Source organism: Pongo pygmaeus, chromosome X (genome assembly GCF_028885625.2).
Source record: "Pongo pygmaeus isolate AG05252 chromosome X, NHGRI_mPonPyg2-v2.0_pri, whole genome shotgun sequence".
Lineage (NCBI taxonomy): Eukaryota > Metazoa > Chordata > Mammalia > Primates > Hominidae > Pongo > Pongo pygmaeus.
This window is the reverse complement of record NC_072396.2, coordinates 138,861,913-138,886,573: the sequence shown is the minus strand read 5'-3', so window position 1 is coordinate 138,886,573 and position 24,661 is coordinate 138,861,913. Positions and strand designations below refer to the sequence as shown.

General features: G+C 36.3%; 1 protein-coding gene across 4 annotated transcripts in view; it reads right to left on the bottom strand.

Annotated features, from left to right (window-relative positions):
- Positions 1-4,416: 4,416 nt before the first annotated feature.
- Positions 4,417-24,661, bottom strand: part of PHF6 (PHD finger protein 6) — a 55,483-nt gene continuing 35,238 nt past the window's right edge. The window contains exons 6-11 of one of the 4 annotated variants that reach the window (XM_054471395.2): positions 19,519-19,688; positions 19,210-19,353; positions 18,053-18,157; positions 15,871-16,004; positions 7,882-8,011; positions 4,417-5,699 (exon numbers count right to left, since the gene is read on the bottom strand). In XM_054471395.2, the coding sequence (XP_054327370.1) occupies positions 7,882-8,011; positions 15,871-16,004; positions 18,053-18,157; positions 19,210-19,353; positions 19,519-19,688 (683 nt within the window). In that variant the 3' untranslated portion in view covers positions 4,417-5,699. Of the gene's footprint in view, positions 7,549-7,881; positions 8,012-15,870; positions 16,005-18,052; positions 18,158-19,209; positions 19,354-19,518; positions 19,689-24,661 lie in introns of all 4 variants that reach the window. The other 3 variants (XM_054471399.2, XM_054471398.2, XM_054471396.2) reach the window with 3 other exon arrangements.

Genomic DNA, 24,661 nt, shown 5'->3' with positions numbered 1-24,661 from the left:
AATCTTTCTAGGAAGTGGCCTATAAACTGTAGGGTGCATTTCCAAGTTCCATGCAATGGTGTGTCCCCAGTTATTAAATGCTCCAAAGACCACAGTAAAGGCTGCCTAAAGTTTTTCTCTCCTACCCTGCCTCTTTGCTAAGCAACATATGTTTTCTTTAACGCTGTTTTTCCCCCTGCATCCCCAGCACACTGGCTAGCTGCCCTAAGCTGTTTGGGCACATGGAATAGGTTGAAGCGCTTAATAACAATTCTTCTAAGGGACGTCCAGAAAGAATGTTGTATTTAAGGATAATGCCAAAATTCCAGCTCTTTGATCTGGAACTTTCAAAAACTGCTTATCTTTTGTGCTTGCTCTCTAACCAGGAACATATGAGAACAGGGTCCAAAGAATTATTGCTTCCTGGTAATACTAAATCAATACTAAATATAGAACATAAGCCTACTGGGCTTAAGGATCAGGAACGTTTGAAAATAAGCCTTTGTGTTAAATTGTCTGGCTAGCCTCTGAAATAAAAATAACAGCAGTCTCCATGATTGCTACAGTTCTAAGTTACAAACCTTTTTCAATAAAATTGTTGTTTGGCTAATGTTATAAATACTAATTAGCGCCAAATGTGATTTTGAGAATTTTAAAATTAATTTTCATGTAGCATTAATTCATCCTTCACTACATTCAATTTATTCTTTATTTTAAAACTTCCATGCTGACTGACTAGCATAATTCAGTACCCATGTTATTTTTACCAACTTATTTTCAGACATGCAGGTAACTGTTGCTTGAAATTGCTAAATGACAAAAATAATAGCTCATTTTTGGCAAATGAGCTAAAAGCATCTTGACAATTTTTCTGATTAGGCTTAGATTTTATTCATAAAAGGACAAAACAACTACTTGAAGTGAAAACTTCAGATGATTTCATCTTGTTTCATGTAACTGACCATTTGTTACACACAGTCATAATTTTGGGAATAAGAACCATCATATGACAGATAAAGGTCATAGGAGTTCTTCAACAAAACAGTACACAGCCCCTTCAGGTGTCCTGAACTGAGCTACATATGACTCTGGACACCGGGCAGGTCCATCTGGAAACAATAGACAGTGATGAGCAATCTGTTACTTTTCAGAAAAAAGGAAGGGAAGTGATTCACCAGCTACTGCTGTTAATACATACGAAATAAACCTTTCAATTTAGCCTTTTCACAAATGAAATGTAGTGCCCCATTTCCCAATGATGATTCATATGTCACTTTCAGATATAGTCTATATGGGTTTTACAATACAATCAAACCCCATAGAATTTTCTGGAGTGTGTGTGTTTTTTCTTAAAGGCACCACACTTAAAAGCACTCTTCTGGAATGGAGAATCGGGCAAGTTTAATCCCTGGAACGGATGGGTAATTTTTTTTTTTTTTTTTTGAGGTATAGTCTTGCTCTGTTGCCCAGGCTGGAATGCTGTGGAGCCAACATGGCTCACTGCAACTTTGACTTCCCAGGCTTAAGCGATCCTCCCACCTCAGCCTCCTGAACAGCTGGGACTACAGGCGCATGTCACCACGCATGGCTATTTTTTCTGGGTGTTTTTTTTTTTTTTTTTGTAGAGATGGGGTTCTCACTATGTTGCCCAGGCTGGGCTTGAACTCCTGGGCAATCCTCCTGCCTCAGCCTCCCAAAGTGCTGGGATTACAGATGTGAGCCAAAAATGGATGGCTGGCAATTTTTATCAAAACTTTAAATGTACATACCCTTGACTTAGCAGTTCTACTTCTGGAAGTTTATCCTAAGAAATTACTTGCATAAAGGATATATGTAAGGCTGGAGAGAACAATTCCAGTTCATCCATACACTGAAATACCATGGAGCTATTAAAAAAAAAAATTGAGAAATCTAGATGTACTGACACCTTGTAATGTTGTTCAAGTAAAAAAGACGAGGTGCAGAACTATATGTATGATTCTATTTATGGTAAAAATAGTCTCTTTTTTATGCATGATTCTATTTATGTTATACATGATTCTGTTTATGTAAAAAAGTGTTTATGTTATATATGTACAGAAGCATTTAGAAGAATATGTATCAAATACTTCTAGGGAATAGACTTGTACAGAAGGGGGGGTTTTCACATTTTGCTTTAAATACCTTTGTATTTTAATTTTGTAAAATGGCTACATAGCACTTTAAAAATGGAGATAAAATTCACATAAAATCCACTCTTGCCGGATGTGGTGGCTCACGACTGTAATCCCAGCACTTTGGGAGGCCGAGGCAGGTGGATCACCTGAGGTCGGGAGTTCGAGACCAGCCTGACCAACATGGAGAAACCCCCGTCTCTACTAAAAAAAATAGAAAATTCACTGGGCACGTAATCCCAGCTACCTGGGAGGCTGAGGTAGGAGAATCGCTTGAACCCGGCAGGTGGAGGTTGTGGTGAGTGGAGATTGGGCCATTGCACTCCAGCTTGGGCAACAAGAGCAAAACTCCATCTCAAAAAAAAAAAAAATTAAAAAAAAAATCCACTCTTTTAAAGGCTATAATTTATGATTTTTAGTATATTCACAAAGTCGTGCAACCATCAACCAGTACCTAATTCCAGACATTTCACCACCCCCAAAAAGAAATGGTATACCCAATAAAAGTCATTTCTCATTCCCCCATGTTTGCAGTCCCTGGGAACTACTCATCTGTATTCCATCTCTATGGATTTGCCTCTCTGAACAATTCGTATAAATGGAATCATACAATATGTGACCTCTGTGCCTGGCTTCTTAGCATAATGTTTTCAAGGCTCATACACACTGGCATATGTATCAGTAATTCATTCCTTTTTATGACCATATATTACTTTAATACAAAATCTGTAAACAGGTCTGATTTTTAAAATACTCAGAAACAACTTACCCTTCTGTACCAATTACTTTATAGAAACTCAACAACAACTCTAAATCCAGTCTCCATATAACAGCGTAGTTTCTGTCTCCCAACTCCTAATACTGTCTTCAATATCTAGTTTCTCAGGTTCCATTTAAAAGGTTACCCCCTCAAACAGTACTCTTGTTTTCATTGGAATATTATCTTTCACACAGTAGAGCTAGCTAGCTCTTTGCCCAGCTACATTTTATTTTCCCTATCTCCCCACCACTGCCCCACAACCAGCATAAAAACCCACTTAGAGCCACTGAGAGGTATCGGCAAAGGTATAATTTGGATGTTTACGGATCTGCTGTCTTTTGACAAGGATGCAGGTCTGGTTGACTGACTTCAGTACACTGACCGTATGTAGATCATGTCTGCTATCGTGTAACATTTTCCAAATGCCACCATTAACTTGTACAGTAATTGGTTATTTTATAGTTTTCATATTCTGAATAAAAATCACAAATACATTTTTGCTTTACATCATTAATATTCAGTTACCTCATTATCTGAACCAGGCAGTATTATGTAACATCAGTTGATGTATAAAGCAGCATTTTGCCTACACAACTGAGGACTTAGTCTAATATATAAATATAAAAGGGATTGGGTTTTTCTCTTAAAAAGATAAACTAGCCATCTGCTGGCCATAGAATTTTCCTAAGAAATTCTACCAGGTCCATCCTTTGGAGTAACCTTAGCAATTGCTGGTGACTGCAGCTGGAAAAAAAACCCAAAAAAACAAAAACCAGCTTAAATAGTTTCAATTAGCTAAAGAATAGCACACAACTCCCCATCTCCATATTTTTATGGCAATTAAAATGAGACTTAATAATGGATTTTAAACACACACAGGCACATATGTGCCAGGCACTACTAGGTAACATCTGCAGTGAAGTACACCATCCTATGTTCCGGAGTTAATTAGAACACGTCACTTGATTTTTTCCCCACTCTGCAGGTTAGGAATTGTGTGTATGGAATGATCATATCCTACTAATTACAACTTGATTTCTGCCCTGGATGTGACAAACCTCAATGTATGAGCGCTGTACTAGAAGCACACTGTCCATGGTAATGGGAGTACATTTAAAGATATAAGGTAAAATCCCTTTATGACAAGGATATTAATCCTGCACCCATATTACCAATCTGATAAATTGTACTAGGAGTTTTGGTTTATTTTCAAAATAGCCTTCTAACTAGGTTTCAGAGGATCTGATTTAAACCATGGGTATCTGAACCATGTAATAAAAAAACCAAGATGTAATGCAGTTCGATTGTACTTACAAGACTGCAGTTTCTCTCCATGATAAAACTTTTATATTGTGAAACTTTGAACTGAATTCAAATTCACACTTTTTTTCCTTCCATACTTGTTTAATGAAAAGTTATTAAGGCATTTTACTCTGAAATAAAGCAAGACTAAAAGGAACACAATACTATTGCTGTTATCAAATAAGCTTCAGTATACACTTTCACAAAAAAGACAAACAAATATGAAAGTCATAAGTCATTTATTGAATGAATAGTATATGCAAGAATACCAATAAAAGAAAACTAATACTACAAACTACAATTTTGAAAATAAAGCCAATATAACAGGAACAAAATATACATAACATGAGAGGAATGTTTGATTTTTGACCCATAATGCATTCCTTATCTTTACAATTAACCTAAATGTCTGTTAGAACAAAACTGTATACCTTGGTCTAACTTCAGCGCTTTTTTAAAAAAGCAACAACACTCTAGAACACTTTTTCTTTTGCTTTGAGATATTTGAGATTCACACGTTTGTTCAAGTACACAGATTCTGATTCAATAGCAGATCTACAGATCTTGTTATCTCTTAATATCTTGAGTAGCATGTACTTCTGAGCAAGTACTATCTGAAATTCTAAAACTGCTGATCCTTGAAATAAAATTTACTTCAGTTGTGGGTTTTTAATAACTTGAGATGAAAGTAAAATTCACCCCCTGCCCCCCTCCCCCAGGAACAAAGAGCTCTTATTAAAAGTATAGAAACTCAAGTCTATCTTTCTACTCTAAAGAACATTTCCTACTAACATTTCTGGTAAGGCAATAAATGCTCCAGAATAATCTTCAATATACGCTTGCAAAGATTACACTGTTTAATATCAATAACAAAAAACAAAACAAAAAAAGAAAAAAGGAAAAAGACGCTTCAAAATTTCAGGCTAAAATATGCATAAAAGACAGTAACGGCAGTATTTTTTGAAATGATGTAAATGTTATATACTTATCAAATAATGTCATGCTTATTAAAACTACAGTTAAGGACTTAAGAGATGTACAGTAAATACACTGCTGAGGTCCATTTTTCTAAATATTAATACCACAATGTAATTACTACCCAGAAGATGATGATGCTACTTGGGAACATAAGTACTGTACAATTTTTACATTGTAAGGCACTTTTACTCAGCATGTGACGAAAACATGATTAGAGAATCAAAACATTGGAGGTTTACAACCAAACATGATTTTTCATGTGAATTCAATTTACATTTGAATTTTTAATGCAAGATTGTTTAGCCAATCACACCACAGTGAGAAAAACAGGTAGTCAGCCACTTATCTAGCCAACCAAAAGGTAAAGTGCTATTCTGGTTGCTAGTGGCAGAAAAAGGGCTGAAGAAACCCATACAAAGTCATACATTTTACTACATAACAAATTCATCAACTGACAGCTATAGTATTTGAACTCCTTTATATAATTATTGACTGACCATGATTACCCCTGGCACCTTCCATTTTTCCTAAAAAAAAAAAAAAATGATTACAGTAGTTGTCCAAAAATGAAGGAGCTCTGTTGTCCCATGGGTAAGTCTATGGCACACAATGTAAAAAATGATCTAGACACAGTGATTTAAGGATTTTAAAATAATGATTTTCAAGCTGTTGTAAGGAAAGAAAGTACAGATCCTTTGGGAGAAGTCACATAGCTTGGTAAACAAACACCTAGATCTGTCCTTGCACTTCAAGTCATGAATTTTGAAAATCACATACACACAAAAACCCAATGGCATATTAAGAGCAAAAAGAGAAAACATATAGGGCAACCCACTACTAAAGCTAGTTTCCTTCTAAAAATAGTAAAAGATGGTTAAAATAAAAGCAAGCATTGAGTCCCTTGATTTAAGTAAATGTGTGAATACACACTTGACAAACGTGACCTTAAGGGACTCACAGTTTAAAAAAAAAAATCAGTCATTAAGCACAGTGTAATTTTCCACCTGTTACATTTTTAAAATGCTGCTCTATCAGCTGCAGAATATCTCAAAGTATAGTCAAGTTAACATTATTATTTCTTATTTAAAAATCTGCTTTATTGTGGTGGCTTAGTAATTCAACTAGTCAAAATCCCTCCCCTTGGTACTGAGGTGCTATGGTAGTATCAGGCAGACCACAACTAAAGTTATTTGGTTTTGCCATAAAGAAATGCATAAATGTGCTTCAGCAGGTAAGTGGAAGAAAATATCACTACCTAGAAATGCCAGTGTGAAAATCCTGTCTAAAAAGCTGGGTTCTTAGGCTTTCAAAAAGCAATTCTGACAATTGATAAAACACCACCAAGCCCTACAAGAAGAAAAGTAGGGCACAAAAGCCTATTTTATAGATAACCAAAGCAATGACTGAAAACATTAAAATATTAAATAAAGTTTCTAAAATAGTGGTCACAAAAGTAAAAATAAATACTGTTTTATGCAAAGACTTTTTTACTCCTACAGCACGAGACCTCCTTACATACTTTGCGCCAATATGTGAAGTGTTCCACACAACAGGGCACTTGAGAGGAACAGGTTTCGGACATGGTGTATGAAGTCCTTAGCAAGCGGTAACCCTTTCTTTACATCTTAAAAACGTTTAATTTGCTGTTGCCAAATGTTAGTTTAAACTTGAAGGACTCAATCATTTTGCCAGAAGTCCTTTGTATAACATGGAAAGAGAGGAGGTGTGCTGTCAAGAGAATTTTGGCAAAAGCACTGGAGCTCATAGCTTATAATTACCAGTTGCCTGAGTCCATGCTGGTCAGTGAGAACAACTTTAACAGGAACCAAATGAAAAGCTTTAGCGTACTTCTTGGAAGAGATTTTTAGCATGTGCTGTCAAAGTCAAGAGAAAAAGAAGGTTCTCTTCATTTCTAGCCTCCATTACTTGAGTATGAAAAAAAAAATCCACAAATTACCATGTGCTGCCACCAGTGGCATGTTTGCATTATAAAGGAAAATTTGCTTATGCTTTCCTTTGAGTATGGATCCACTAAACAAACTTAAATGCTCTAAACAGCAGAACTTTGTTCAGTCCAGAAATATAGCTTACTTCGTTTTGTCTGCTTTAACTGTTGACACTATACACAGGGTTAATAGTGTTTCAATTGCTTCCCAGAAACTGCAAACTATAGCTACGTAATATCAACATGTCAAACTCAGCCTTCTAGTGAAGGCTCATAAAACAAACAAGACATTTTTAGGCAGTTCAATGAAGGATCTAAGAGTTGGGCAGTAAAAAGTTACAAACCCTTTTTGATTTTAGAAAACAGTGAAAAAAGAATAGTAGTTATGGATGTCTTATTCATTCCCAGTTTTCTAACTCTGTCCCATGAACCTGTTTAAAAGATGATAAAAAAATGTAAAATATGATGCTTGAGGGGAACACAATCAATATAATGTTATTGAGGAGTGTGAATATCTTACTGATTTGACATTACAACTACACTTATTGATAAAGCAGATAGCTTGTTTTTATGGTTACAAAATCAGCTAGTTAAAAAAAAAACAACTACTATGCAAGCCTACAAAATCCTCAGCATTTTAGTAACATGCTCTTAACTAACATAATAGGATTAAAAAAAATCTTACTGCATACCATTACTTCAACATGTATATATCAGTGTGTATTGTATCCTGACAACAGATCCCATATAATTAACTTTCATACCTAGTTTCCATTAAGTTGCTGCTGAGTTAGTTGTTGCTGATCAATTTCTACTTTTCCTCGGCTTTTACTCTCTCGTTCCTCATCTTCTTCATCTCTCTCATCATTTCCACTATGATTTTTACAGTATAGTCTACAATGATGAAAGACAAAAATCTCAAAATGCTTTGTCACTGTTGATGAACATTTCTGCCAACATTAGTGGATGAGGCTAGTGCCCATTTAAAACATGGGTTTCCTCATCCACACTTTAAAAAATACTCCCCAATTAGTTACAGACCTATTTTTATCTAACAGCTAGGAAAACACACTATTTGAGATAATAGAAGTTCATCTAAAACAAAATCTCTGGTTTAGGATGACAGTTATCATAAAGCAATTCCTCATTTTGCCCAATGAGATTAAAAGCAAAGTTTTGGCCAACTTAAAAATACCAACCTTCAAGTATATTGATGAAATAATCAAATTCTATAAATTTGTTTCATATATTTAATTTAAAATCACATTTCAGGAAATATATATTCTATCTATACTGCTGCCTTCTGCTCACATTTGATGAAACAATTTTACTCAAACTCTTCAAATGGTTTTTCATTATTAGCATCCTAGCCTTCACTGGAATACCTACATGAGCCATCCAACAGTTTTCCGGCACTGTATTTGGCTATGTCTCTTTTAATCTAGACTGGTCCCTCCAACTTCTTGTTTTTACACGACACTGACTTTTTAGGATGAGATTAGACCAGACAGTCTGTCAACTGTGGCAAATTCTGGACTTGTCTAATTGTGGTACTGTTTTATTTGGTTCTCTCTCACCCTGTATTTCCTATACACTGGGAATAAGGTCTAAGGGCTTGGTTAGCTTCAGGTTCAGCTTTTCTTTTTCAGTCAAGACACTCTGTAGGTAATCCTGCATATTTCAGGAGGCATCTAATTTCAAAATGTCCTGCTACTGGGTGACACTATATTTGATCATTTGGTTAAAGTAGTGGTGATGACCAGCTATCTCCATTGTAAAGGTAGGTTTTCCCCTTTAAATCTGGAAAGTTATCTCTGGAGTGCTAATTTGATATCATGCTTGGTTCTAACCTTTTATTTGGGTATACAGACTATATTTAAAATTCATTAGGTTTGAAATAAAAATCGTAATATAGGTGATTTGGACAATCAAACAAGGGCAGGCTGATTTGAGCTCAGTTTTTTTTTCTTTTTTTTTTATTATACTTTAAGTTCTAGGGTACATGTGCACAACATGCAGGTTTGTTACATATGTATACATGTGCCATGTTGGTGTGCTGCACCCATTAACTCATCACTTACATTAGGTATATCTCCTAATGCTATCCCTCCCACCTCCCCCGATCCCACGACAGGTCCCGGTATGTGATGTTCCCCACCCTGTGTCCAAGTGTTCTCATTGTTCAATCCCCACCTATGAGTGTAAGGCGATTCCTCAGTTTTATGTCTATTATATATAAGACGACAATGGAAGAATGCTTAGAACCTGTTCACTGGATGCCCTCTTGTGGTCAGCAATAGATAAAAGAAATCATCTAGGAATTCACATGTTACAAACAGATTATCTAAACTAGGTCTAATATTTGAGTAGAATAAAAGGCAGGGGTGGGGTTCAGGACACAGTGGACAACAATAACAACTGACTTTAATCTAGTTTTGTTCATTATTTCTCTTTTTAGTCTTAAAACATTTTCAATAACTTTCAAAAAGCTAGGGAGAATTTGTACACTTCAAATACTACACATTGGGAACTACCTCTTTTTAAATTTTTAAATCATGAGTTTAAATATCAAGAGTGAGATTCCTACACAATGGCACCTCTGAAGAATCTTCCCATAAAATATAACCTGAATCTAATTAAACTTCTGAACCAACTTCTAGTTTACAAGAAATAGGAGAGAGGGATAGAGACACAAGTTAAATGGCATCATGAAATGGCAAAGAGACAAATCTAGAATGTGGGACTCAGGACAATTTATCGAGGCTCTTCAATAAGTAAGGGGACAAGTATGTCTGTATTTAGACTTAAGAGACATATCAAATGCAATGGATGGACCTTGCATGTATCCAGATTTGAACAAATTAAGTCTAAAATGAGATTTTTTTTATACAACTGGGCAAATGTGAAAATGGATTGGGTATAAGATGATGCTAAGAAATAATTGTTAATTTTACAAAGTGTGATAATGGAATAATAATTATATAATGACAAGAGATCTGGGATTTTTCTTTAATATACATACTTCAGGAAAATAAACAATATACTTCAGGATAATAAACAATAGATAAAGCAACTGTGGCAATAACTTGCTAACTGCTGATATGAGGACTTGTTATACTATTCTGTTTTTGTTTACATTTGAAAATCGTCTTTTTAATAGAAAGTTTCCTCTAACAGGACAAGTGCTTTGTTGTTGGAGCAACTTTTAATCATTTTATGGGATTATTTTTTACTTGCAGAATATTTCCCATAGGCCCTTATATGGCCTTCACTAGTCTAGGTGCTAAGGTCACAGGTGTCAACTGGTCAAACAAGGTCCCTGCTGTCACAGAACTTCATTTTTTATGGTGGTAGGCTGACATTTTAAAAAAATCCATATTGAAATAGTTAAAAATACAATAAAGACAATAAAACAGGATAAATATAAATAAAAATTATTATCTATCCCTCCCTAGTCTTTCGAATAGGAATACAGTCAGGACCCAGAAAGGGCTGGTAAGGAAGAGAAGCCATAGTTAGGAGACAGGGAAGCCACTTCATTCAGAAATATTCCTCCCTGCATTTCCTCTTATTTGTCCCTTCTTCTCTCCCCAAACTACCCACCTATGGGCTCTCATTTGAACTCAGTGGTCTCTATCTGGAATCCACATTACAAATGGATTGCAGAAACACATCTCAATGGGAGAAAAGAAAAAGAGCAATTCAAATCATTATGGATCCAAGTACAAATATTTTTGTTTTGAGATGGTCACTGAAATATGGTTGTCTAACAGCTAAAAAGCAAAAACAACCTAGATGCCTGAAAAAGGAACCAACAGAATAAACTGATATACCTATATGATGGAATATTATGCAATCATTAAAACAGACGTAGGCCGGGCACAATGGCTCATGCTGTAATCCCAGCATTTTGGGAGGCTGGGACGGGTAGATCACTTGAGCCCAGGAGTTTGAGACCAGACTGGGCAACATGGTGAAATCTCGTCTGTACAAAAAAAATTAGCCGGGTATAATGGGGTGCCCCTGAGGTCCCAGCTACTTGGGAGGCTGAGGTGAGAGGATCACATGAGCCTGGGAGGTTGAGGCTGCAATGGGTTGTGATTGCACCATTGCACTCCAGCCTAGGCAACAGAGTGAGACTGTCTCAAAATAAACAAACAAACAAACAAACAAAAAACAAGATGTATAATTGTTTAATGTCACACAAAAATGTCTCAGATCTAGTAAGTAGAAAAGAGATTATAAAACAGCATAGATAAGAAAATCTTTTTTTTTTTTTTAAAGAAAGCAAACGAAGAATGGCTACCCCATAGGCAGAGCAGCAGAAAATCTTGTTTTTATAAATACACACACATAATCACATAAACATCTAAGAGAAAACATTCCAAAAGATTTAAAATTATTACCTCTGCGTGGTAGAATTAAAGTTGACATTAAGTATTTTTTCTCATCTATATTTCCATTTTTCTTCCAAAATGAAAATGGAAATATTTTTCATTTAAAACTATTATAATAAAATCATCTAAAAGTTATATTTTTAAATACAATAATTCTCCATACAATCTGATTTTGGATATTTAAAATCAGCCTGTTATTTTAAAATGTTAATGGCTACTTTAATAATAATATACTTCTCATGAAGATATTCAAACACCACAGAATCCTATCATGGAGAATATAAACTTGCCTCTTCTCCTCCATCCTTATGCAACTAATGAGAAGTAATATAACCATTAAGCTTATTGAATATGTTTCTAGAGATTTTTCTACATATACAAAAACATACACACACATATGTGGAAGGAGACCTACACACACATATGTGGAAGGAGACCTTAAGGAGGGGTGAGCAGAAGGATGGTGATGTGGGTCTTTGATGACACTGAAAAATTGCCTACCACATCTGTATTGCTTTCCTCTGCATGTCTTTTAGGTGAGAAAGCAACCCTCTATCCTGTTAAGCTGCTATTTTTTTTTTCTGTTATATAAGGTAAACGCAACCATTAAAAGTGAAAATTATATCACATTTAGCCTTCTAAATAAAACTGCCAAAAAATTTGGATTTGATCAAAATTATACTAAATTTATACATTTGGTGAGAATAGGTGTCTTTTGATGCTGAGTTTTCTATCAAGGAACATAATATATTTCACCACTCATTTCAGTCCTTTGTAAAATGTAATTTTTGGCCAGGCATGGTGGCTCATAGCTGTAATCCCAACACTTTGGGAGGCTCAGGTGGGTGGATCACTTGTGTCCAGGAGTTTGAGACCAGCCTGGACAACATGGCGAAATCTTGTCTCTACAAAAAATAGCAAAAATTAGCCAGGCATGGTCACGTGTGCCTGTAGTCCCAGCTACTTGGGAGGCTGAAGTGGGAAGATCACCTGAGCCCAGGAGGTCGAGGCTGCAGTGAGCTGTGATCATGCCACTGCACTCCAGCCTGGGTGACAGAGTGAGACCCTGTCTCCCCACCCACACCCCAAAACAAAGCTTTGTGTGTTTTTTTTTTAAAATGGAAAACGTTCATCTTTAGTGTATGTGTGTTTGGCAGGGTATGGCAGGCGGTTTTCCTTTACATTTTCTAACTAGTTATTACTGGAATTGTTTTTTAAAAGTTATCTTATATTCAGCAATCTTACTGAGCTCTTACTAATTTTAATAAATTCAAAGTTGATTCCTTTGAATTTTCTTGGTAGACAATGATATAAATAACAAATATTGATTATTTTATTATACACTTTTCTTTTTTTTTCTTTGAGACGGAGTTTCGCTCTGTCGCCCAGGCTGGAGTGCAGTGGGGCGATCTCGAAGCTGGTCTTAAACTCCTGACCTCGTGATCTGCCAGCCTCGGCCTCCCAAAGTGTTGGGATTACAGGCGTGAGCCACTGCGCCTGGCCTTCTTTTATTTTTTAAATTGAGACAGGGTCTCACTATGTTGCCCAGGCTGGTCTCTACCTCCAGGGCTCAGGCAATCCTCCAGTCTGGGCCTCCTGTATAGCTGGGGCTACAGGCGTGTGCCACTTTGCCTGGCTAATTTTTAAATGTTATGTAGAGATGGGGTCTCACTATGTTGCCCAGGTTGGTCTCGAATTCCTGGCCTCAAGCAATCCTCTTGCTTTGGCCTCCCAAAGTGTGGGATTATAGACGTGAGCCACTGCACTGGGCCTCTTTCTTTTTGTCTTGCATCAGCTTAACCCTCTAGAAGAATGTTAAAAGTCATGCTAGTAGTTGGCATCCTTGTCTTCTTCCTGATCTGAATTAAAGTATAGTCTAATGGTTCTCAATTAGAGGGGAACATAAGAATCACCTGGGGAGTCAGAAAAGTGCATGGTTTAGGCCCCAACCCAGACCTACTAAATTTAAATCTCTACAGGTAGGGCTCAGACACGAACATTTTAAAAGAGGGCCTTATCCACCCCACAGTGATTCTGAGGCTCACTCCTGGTTAAGAACCATTGCTCCTTTACTTTAACAATAAATAAGTTATTTGCTGTTGTTTTTCTCATAAACACCTATTAAGAGTCCTAGCTTACGAAGAGCACTCGTTACTTTAAAATTCAGAAATTGATGTTGAATGTTATCAAATGTCTTTTCACCATCTATAAGGAAGGTGATAAGATTATTTACTCTACTAATTATAATAAATTATATTAATATATTTCCTAATTTTGAACAGTGTTTTTTCTATTTTTAAAATTATATAGAGATGACAGTCTCGCTTTGTTGCCCGCACTGATCTGGAACTCCTGGCCTCAAGCAATCCTCCCACCTAAGCCTCCCAGAGTGTTGAGATTATAAGTGTGAGCCACTGTGCCCAGCCTGAACAGTCTTTCAATTCTTAGAATACAGAGCTGGATTTGATTTACTAATATTTTATTTAGAATTTTTGTATATTTATAAAAGTGAGATTGTGGCTGGGCATGGCTCATGCCTGTAATCCTAGCACTTTGGGAGACTGAGGCAGGGAGATCGCTTGAGCCCAGGAGTTTGAGACCAGTCTGGGCAACATAACAAAACCCCTCCTCCTCAAACAACAAAACAAAAAAAATTAGCTGGGCATGATGGCATGCACCTATAGTCCCAGCTACTCGGGAGGCTGAGTTGGGAGGATCACGTGAGGGTAGAAGGTCAAGGCTGCAGTGAGTCATGATCACACTACTGCACTCCAGCCTGGACAACAGAGTCAGATCCTGTCTCAAAGCAAAAAAAAAAAAAAAGGGAGATTGGTCTACAGTTTGTTTGTTTTTCTTTTAACGTATCTTTGTTAGGTTTGGTACCACAGTTATGTAAGCTTTACAGAATGAATCAATAAGTTTTCCATCTCTTGCTATGTGCTGGACCTCTTAAATAACATTGGGATTATTTGTTCCTTAAAGGCTTTGTGGAACTCACTTGAAAACATTTGTGCCTTTATTATTAAACAGAATTTGGCAAATTTTATTACACAGCATAGCGCCTTATGTAGGCACCCAAATGACTTGGTGACTGCTTGTGTACATTGTCTTTTACACAGAATACTAGACCCTGAAGTCATTGGTTTATTGCATTCTAGGCATGTGAGAGTAAGGAAGTGCTTTACAACTCTGGACAGCAAATCAAAACTTTAAGAGTCCCTACCAACTTATACTCCAGTCGATTAAACAAATGGAACCATTACAGATATACATTAACACCACCTAGCCCAAGGCAGCACAGGTAAGTGGAAGACCCATAAAAAAGAGGGTGACCCCCAATCCCAAATCTTCAAACTTTACTTTTTCACCATCTTCTCAAGAGAATCTTTTGCCTTCTGTCTACCATATGCTATTCTAAGCTACCAATAATTCTCACCTGGACCACCAGCACTAGCCTCCTAACACATCTCCCCATTTCCACCTCTGCTTCTGTCTCACCCGGGGCTCTTGCATATGCTGTTCTCTCTGCCCAGAATACCTCCCCCGACCAAGGCTCACCTTTGTCCTTAATATCTCAGCTTAAAGCTGAGCACTATTTCCTTCAGAACATTCTTAAATACTCCCCACTACAGACTAGGTTAGCTCCTCCTTCTTATATGCTCTCATAACACTTTGTAGCTTCTTTAGAACACTTACGCTGCTGTGTTGTAATTGCATATTTGGCCACTTAAATAATAGGTCTCTCCCAATAGACTGTAAGCTTCATGAGGAGAGTATATGTAGTGTTTTCTTTTTTTTTGAGACGGAATTTCACTCTTGTTGCTCAGGCTGGAGTGCAATGGCGCAATCTTGGCTCACTGCAACCTCTGCATCCTGGGTTCAAGTGATTCTCCTGCCTCAGCCTCCCGAGTAGCTGGGATTACAGGTGCCTGCCACCACGCCTGGGTAATTTTTGTATTTTAGTAGAGACGGGGTTTCACCATGTTGGTCAGGCTGGTCTTGAACTTCTGACCTCAGGTGATTCACCCGCCTCGGCCTTCCAAAGTGCTGGGATTACAGATGTGAGCCACTGCACCTGGCCCAGTGTATGTAGTTTTGATCACTAGCATATGCCCAGCTTCAAGCACAATGGCTGGCACATAGGAAGCCTAACTAATATTTGATGGATGAATGCTAATCCAGGGATATGTAGTCAGAGGAAAATGCCAATTGTAGTACTCATTCCTTACATAATGTGCTCAGTATTCTATACTTAACTAAACACCACTTAAGAATAGAGATTGAGTAAACTAATGTCATCTATTTAAGGATGGTTACTAACATGTTTAGGGAAATAGACAACTGTTGTTTTCTTACTTGTAAATTCCTCGTGACATATTTTCAATGTATTTAGCTTTGTCTTGTACTCCACAGTGGTAATGGTAAGTCTTAACACAGGCTTTTATTTCACATCCAATAGTAGCACCAGGCTGACTGCAAAGTGTACATTTCTGTATAAGGAAAGAGAAATAATCGTAAGCAGTATTTCAAGAAAACAGCAGCTATTTTCTATTGAAAAAGAGTACACTGAAATGATCACATAGCATATAACTGAAATAATGCTGCAACTTAAACCATACTTTGATAAGCCCTCTAATATTGTCATCCCCTGATGTTTTCCTTATTTAACATTTATAAACTGCCGGCTTATTAGAAAAACTACTGACCATCCCAGGTCTGACATCTAAATGTAGATAAGATTCTCCTCAATGCTGCCAAATACACAAAAAGAATGATGTTGTATATCTTAGTGGTTGGCTTCTTTTCCTCCCTAAGATCAGATCCTTTCCTATTATGATTAGGGGAAAGAATAAGAAACCAGAAAAGCAATCCCCCCACAGAGGAATCGCTACCAGTAGACAAAAGTACAGAGGGAGACTAAAGGGGCTGAAATCTTTTCAAGACTTCTCAGTTTGGCCTAGATAAAGCTTGCCTGAAGAATGTTTGGAGATTAAAAGGTACCTGTTGAAAAAGGTGTTTCAAGTCAAATAAGTTTGAGAAAGGATAGGTTAAGCAGATCACTTTATTGCAGGACGTCTCACAGCCTTTTCTCCAAGGGAGGGGGCACAGAGTAAACAGTTTTCAAGTTTATTGAAATCTAGATGCCCTTTTATCTCTGGAGGGGTGGGGGAACATCTTGATGGACTAACTTCCTTTGGAGCACACTTGGGGGAAATGCTAGGTTAGTGTTTACCCCAATCCTCAATGGTACAGAGGTAAACAATAAGTTGGCAAGATAATTGAATTGTTATCTTAGTCACCTGTTTGGACTTTAGCTGTATTATACAACACTGCTCTGAATAATATGATAAAGTGGTTTTTCCTTTTTTCAGTACTACAGACTCTGTTACGAAAGTTTCATTTTTAGCCGGGTGCTCACGCCTGTAATCTCAGCACTTTGGGAAGCCGAGGTGGGTGGATCACATGAAGTCAGGAGTTCATGACAAGCCTGGACAACATAATGAAACCCTGTCTCTAATAAAAATACAAAAATTATCCAGGCGTGTTGGTGCATGTCTGTAATCCCAGCTACTTTGGAAACTGAGGCACAGAATCACTTGAACCCGGGAGGCAGAGGTTACAGTGAGCCGAGATCGCGCCACTGCACCCCAGCCTGGGCGACAGAGTGAGACTCTGTCTCAAAAAAATAAAAAAATAAAAAACAAACAAAAAAATTGTAAGGTATAATGACATTGTGGTTAGGTAAGAAAATGTCCAATTATTAAGAGATACATACTCAACTACGTGGAGGTATAGTGATACGAAGTCTGAGGTCTGCTTTAAAATATTTCAAGCAACAAGAATAAAAGGCCTATATGAAACAAGTGCCACAAATTTAGGTAACTGATGAAGCAAGATGATGGACAGATACGTGTTACTAGGCTTTCCAATTGCGGTATGTTTGAAAATTTTCCCAACAAAAAAATTTTAAAAATTAATTTCTAGAGATAACCGACATAGCATTCATAAGTGTTAAAGGAGTAAGCGATCAATAAAGATGCCAACATTTCTTAGAGCTACTTGTTGGTAATTCAGTATGTTTAACAACATGAGACTAAGGCGTATTTTATATTATTTTATTAAAAAAAACTTAAAGCTATGACAAACATTTTAAGAGGCAGCCCTGTGTATACGTACTTTAAACAGAAAGCCCTGAAAAAAATTTCCTTTAGGCAAGCTTACACAATGTAACATTTTAAACTTAATAAAGTTTGTCACATTCATATCATTTATTTTATTAAACGGCTTGCAAATGCCTTGAAATGTATATAAATCTTCTCAGTATAATTCTCTTAAGTAATTAAGTTACATAGAAAGAGGAATAAGTTTCAGTAACATCAGCATCCTTTATTATATTACAAATAAGTCAAATATATACTTTGCTTTAACATATGAACTACTTTAAATTTTCTGATGACTGGATAAATTTGGGATGTACTCTAAATTTAAAGCAGCAAGTCAAGTGTAATGTTGCATAACAAATATAAAAACTACAGACCATTCTTTTTCCTCGTTTAATCTCCTGAAGTACAGTTTTAATATCAAAGTCTCCAAATTCTGCTCTTGATGTTGTTGTGAGCTGGACTGTGCCAGAAGAAAACAACTAGAGAAGAAAAATGCAGGAACATTAACATTCAGAATCCTTATGAGAGAAACATTAAATGTGATAACAAGTGTGTTATATTTAATTTCCGAAGAAAGATAATCTTTCCTTAATAATCAAGTATCTGCTCAAATATTTTTTAATATAGTTACATGTCTGATTAAAATATAACCAAAATTATGGACATTGAAATAAAATGAGGACTGCCAGTGTGGAGCCAAGATTAAATAGCCTGCTTTAAGCAATGAAAATTTCAACAATATCACTCTATTCTCAACTATTTTACATTTCCATAAAGTTTTAAAAAATAGTTTAAATTGGCAAATTTCAACCATAGATGCAGATTAGAATCACTCGCGGAATTTTTTTTTCCAACTAGACATATATGAGATCTATTCCACAGGGTTCCTAGATGCACATATTTTGGAAAAAGCTCACCAGGTAAATCTGACATGCACTCTGGTTAAGAACCTCTGACATAAATAATGTAATTTTAAAAACCTTATCAATGGGACGAGTCATTCAATACAATCTAAGTCAAAGATATTTATGTGTACTGTAAGTCAGGCATGGATCTAAGGATGTCAAGATAAAAACTTATTATCTTCAAGGAATTTAAGAGTCTGTTAGGGAAGATAAGTTCATAAATGAATAATTGTAATATAGTGTGTTAAGTACAACAGAGATAATTATTAGGTTATAGTGAAAGTCTAAAATATATTTCATGACATGCTTATAAAGACAAAATTTTTATAGTTATGAAATAATTAATTACAGATTATCCTAACTACAGTAACTATAATTAGAATTACTTCAAATCCTACTAAAACATAAAGGCTATAATTTAACAAAATCTAAACTTTATTAAGATTTGGGATTACAAGATGTACTATTTATAACTCTAAAATACTAATGCTGGTGGGGGGAAGTTTTTTGGTTACTAGCTAAATGATTTTTTTTTTAAAAAATCATTTGGGCTTTTAGATCACAGGGGAAACAAAGAAAAACAAACAACAAAAAAACAAAATTGGGCTTAAAAGAATCATGCTTACCATGCACTTATAATGGGCAGCTGCCTTCTTGGCATTAAATATATGCAGTTTTCCTCGTGCTTCATTTTCTTCCTCCCCTACATGGCAAAATCCACATTTAGGCCTGGTGTCACTAGGGCTGCTTCTGTGTGGAGATCTATCTCTCTGCAAATGTAAAAGAAAAAAAGAACTTAAAAAAAATCATGAAAATATGCTATCAGTATTTCAAGCTTACTTAACATTTCAAATGATGAACTTTACCTATAGATAGTTTAAATGAAATATTCATGGTGCAACAAAAGTAAGAATCCAACAGTTTTTTTTACTTACATAGGAACTACTTTCCATTTCATCTGTTCCATGGGAGGATGTGGACCTGGTATCTTCTGACAGCCCTTTAAAATTAGTTTTTCTTGGCCTTCCTTTGCGACTTTTCTTTTTACTTTTAGGTGATGAGGGCTCCAGTTCATGTTCATTAAAACTTTCTTCTAAATCAGCTGCTTAAAAATGAACAAAAACTTTTTATAGACCAATCTCAAAATAAGTATTAGTTCATGGGTCTTTAGGACATATGTTTCTCCTTAGAATGAAACTGTCTCCAGAAATGAGAAGAAATGGTCTCTGGTATGCTCAATAAAGCCACCCAATGTTTCAGATAAATGCAATAAAAATCAAATACAAATAGTTTAGTAAATTAATTTTTAGAGTTTGCTTTTGCATTTTTTTTTTTTTTTACCATAGGTTTCAAAGAGTTTGTAAAATTAGAACACTTACCTAGAAAATACACTTACTGTAACTTGGAAAACTAATGAAAATAGATATAACTGTGCTATTCAATGTAGTAGCCACTAGCAACATGTGGCTTTAAAAAATTTAAGTCAGTTATAATTAAATAAAATTAAAACTTCAGTTTCTTAGTCACACTGACCGCACTGCAAGAGCTTATTGGCTACATGTGGCTAGTTGCAACTGTATTAGACAGCACAAATACAGGACTGTTGCCACTGTCACAGGAAAGTTCTATTGGACAACACTGGTCTAGGTTACTCTTCAAACGATCATGAAAACTGAATGAACAAATTCAACAAGGAAGTCATTTACAATTGAACTAATGGATCAACTAATTAAACAAATATTAAGTACAAAAAGAATTTCTAATACAAGCAGTAAAAAAAGTATGTTGCAAGTTAGTTGCATATGCTTTAATGAATTAAGCAAAACTTAAGCAGAAATTTGAGAACTGCATTTCTCAGTAATCTGAAAAGAATTTCTACCATAATGAAAGGTGTTTCATCAGTAGTTTACTATAAATATTTTATTTGTTGAGGGCCTCTGTATAAGATAATGTATTAATATTTAGTGTTTAAAAGGGTAATAAAAACCAAATGTTCACTTGCCATAGGGTCAAACTATGGAAAGTTTTAGGCACAGCTCTAATATTTTCACCATTTTTTCCTTTACCATGTTATTGATTATAATTCTAGAGACTAATTTCTCAATGAGAAAGCATATCAACTCCTATGCTCAGATGTTAATATCTTTCCTACTACTTTGAAGGGTGTTTATTAGAAATGAAAGCACATTTATTATAAGAAAAGGGCAATTCAGTTGGTATACTTGAATATATATATAAATTAAGGGAACTACAAGTATTAGGTTGTTTGCAAAACAGTTAATAACAATTTACATGAGTGCAACTTCACATAGCTCTGGTAGGACTTGAGGGAGTTAAGTGGAAAAGGTAAAAGTTATTGGATAGTGTTTTATAGGCAACAAAATAAATTCACATGAATAACTTCCCGTGAAGACAGAGAAGTCAATTAAAGATGTTTTCTCTCCTTAACATGATAGCAAATTTCATGTCAGAATATACTACTTAATTTAAATATTCAAACTGACAATTTTTAAGACATGGAATTTCACTAAAAGCTGTTAGAATTACTTGCACTTGGCTGGGCGCGGTGGCTCACCCCTGTAATCCCAGCACTTTGGGAGGCCGAGGTGGACAGATCACGAGGTCAGGAGTTCGAGACCAGTCTGGCCAATATGGTGAAACCCCGTCTCTACTAAAAATACAAAAAATTAGCCGGGCTTAGTGGCGCGCACCTGTAGCCCCAGCTAATCGGGATGCTGAGGCAGAAGAATTGTTTGAACCCGGGAGGCGGAGGTTGCAGAGAGCCGAGATTGTGCCACTGCACTCCAGCCTGGGCGACAGAGCAAGATTCCATCTCAAAAAAGAATTACTTGCACTTGCCAAATATTAAAAATTCTCAAAACGAAAAATCATAACTGTTTCAATCATTCTAAGACATCTATGTGTATGTATACATAAAACATTGTTTTACACATATGTATACACATATAATATATTCAGTTATCTATTATGAAAATAAGCATCACTAACACCATACATAACACTATTAAATAACATTTAATAGTTGTTTAATAAATAACAATAAACAAATAAGATGTTTAATAAATAATATTATTAAACATCTATAAAAATTACTTAAGAACTGATTCCATTATCAAGCCAACATGATTAGTTTCCCACATGGCATATTTGTTCTAAATATGAAACCATTCCACAAAAATGTTTAACAACTTTAACATCAATAGTAAAAGTCATGAAAGATTCATATATTTAACTATATTAGACTTTCAAACTTCTGAAAAGTATAAATTAAAAAGTGGTAAATTTGGGCCAGGTGCGGTGGCTCATGCCTGTAATCCCAGTGCTTTGGGAGGCCAACGTGGGCGGATCACCTGAGGTCGGGAGTTTGAGACCAACCTGACTAACATGGAAAAACCCCATCTCTACTAAAAATACAAAACTAGCTGGGCATGGTGGTGCATGCCTGTAATCCCAGCTACTCGGGAGGCTGAGGCAGGAGAATGGTGTGAACCCAGGAGGTGGAGCTTGCAGTAAGCCCAGATCGCGCCACTGCACTCCAGCCTGGGCGACAGAGCAAGACTCCATCTCAAAAAAAAAAAAAAAAAAAAAAGTGGTAAGTTAAAAGGCAAACAATAAACTGGAAAAAGGCCGGGCGCGGTGGCTGAGGCGGTTGGATCACTTGAGGTCAGGAGTTCAAGACCAGCCTGGCCAACAAGGTGAAAACCTGTCTCTACTAAAACTCCAAAAAAAAATTAGCTGGGTATGGTGTCGCGTGCCTGTTAACCCAGCTACTGGGGAGGCTGAGGCAGGAGAATCACTTGAACTCGGGAGGCAGAGGTTGCAATGAGCCGAGATCATGCCACTGTACTCCAGCCTGGGTGACAGAGCAAGACTCTGTCTCAAAAATAAAATAAAATAAAATAAACTGGAAAAATATCTGCTTCTGCTGTACCTCTGACAAAGAATTAGTATCATTATGATATGATAAGCTCATACAAGATTAAGACCCAAATAGAAAAACAGATCAAGGATATAATCAGATAATTCTCAGAATATAAGTAGTTAATAAGTATAGTTTAAAAATATTTAACTTCTCCAGCATCAAAGTGCAAATTAAGTGATATATCATTTTCACCTATCAAAACAGTAGACTTTAAATAGTTATTAAAAGCTAAAATAAAAACCACAATGAGATACCATCTCACATCAGTCAGAATGGCTATTATTAAAGAGTCAAAAAACAATAGATGCTAGTGAGGCTGTGGAGAAAAGGGAATGTTTATACACTGTTGGTGGGAATGTAAATTAGCTCAGCCACTGTGGAAAGCAGTTTGGAAATTTCTCAAAGAACATAAAACGGAACTACTATTTGACCCAGCAATACCATTACTGGGTATATATTCAAAAGGAAACAAATCGTTCCACCAAAAAGACACATGCACTGGTATGTTCACCGCAGCACTATTCATAATAGCAAAGACAACGAATCAACCTAGGTGTGCATCAACGGTGGACTGGATAAAGAAAATGTGGTTTGGTGTGGAATACCCTGCTACATGGAATACCCTGTAGCCATAAAAAAGAATGAAATTGTGTCCTTTGTGGCAATCAGGATATGGCAGGAACAGAAAACCAAATACAACATGCTCTCACTTATAAGTGGGAGCTAAACACTGGGTTCTCATGAACATGGAGATGGCAGTAATAGAAACTGGGGACTACCAGAGGGAGGAGAGAGGGAGAAGGGCAAGGGCTGAAAAACTAACTAATGGGTACTATGCCCAGTACCTGGGTAATGGCATCATTCATACTCCAAACCTCAGTATCATATCATATACTCAGGTAACAAACCTGCACATGCACCCCCCTGAATCTGAAATACAAGTTAAAAAAAAAAAAGGTACAATAAACCCAACAAAATATGTGTTAGAAAGAAAATATAAAACAAGTGCCCCTAAATGGAGAGATAGACTATGTTTCTGAATGAACATGATAGACAGAAAATCAGCTCTCACTAATCTGACTTAATGAAATGAAAGTTAAAGTTGATTCTGTGGTTTTCTGGAAAACGGACGAGAATACACAAAATGAAAAAAAGAATACACAAGAGTATCCTTTTGAAAAGAAGATATCAAAATATACCATACAGCAACAGCAGTTAAACCACTGGCACAAGAATAGACATATATCAGTGGAAGAGAATCTCCAAGTTTGAAAACAGACCCACGTGCACATGAAAATTGAAAATATGATAATGGTGGCATTTCAGATGAGTGGAAAAGACATAATGGCACAACTGGCTATCCATTTTTAAAAAATGGATACCTCATACTATATGAAAAAGTTAGGAGATGGATTAAAAATCTAATTGTAAAGTAAACTATGAATATAATAGGAGAAAAGAGAGGAGAATTTTAAAAAATAATCTTGGATCAGGACATATAAGAAGCCCTAAAGGAAAAGACTGGGAGATTTGACTAAAAATTAGTAACTTTTGTACAGCTAAAGGCACCATAAACTAAGTTAAAAGAAATAAATTGGGCCCGGTGCAGTGGCTCAGGCCTGTAATCCCAGCACTTTGGGAGGCTGAGGCGGGCAGATCACCTGAAGTCAGGAGTTCGAGGCCAGCCTGGCCAACATGGCGAAACCCCGTCTCTACCAAAAATACAAAAATTAGCCGGGCATGGTGGCAGGGTGCCTGTTACTCGGGAGGCTGAGGCAGGAAAATTGCTTGAACTTGGGAGGCAGAGGCTGCAGTGAGCCAAGATCGCGCCTCTGCACTCCAACCTGGTGACAGGAGCGAAACTCTGTTTCAAAATAAATAAATAAATAAATTGGAAGATCATTTGCATATAGTGACAGAATATCTATATTACAGAGAACACCTGCATATCAATTTTAAAAAGACAAACCCCAAGAGAAAAATGCACAAAGGATAGGAAAAGGCAATTCACAAAAGAAATGTAAATGACAAAAAAACATGAACAGAGGCCCAACCTCACCAGTGATAATGGAAATTAAAATTAAATGAAATAATCAGACAAAAATTAAAGACATAATACCTAGCACAGGTATGGG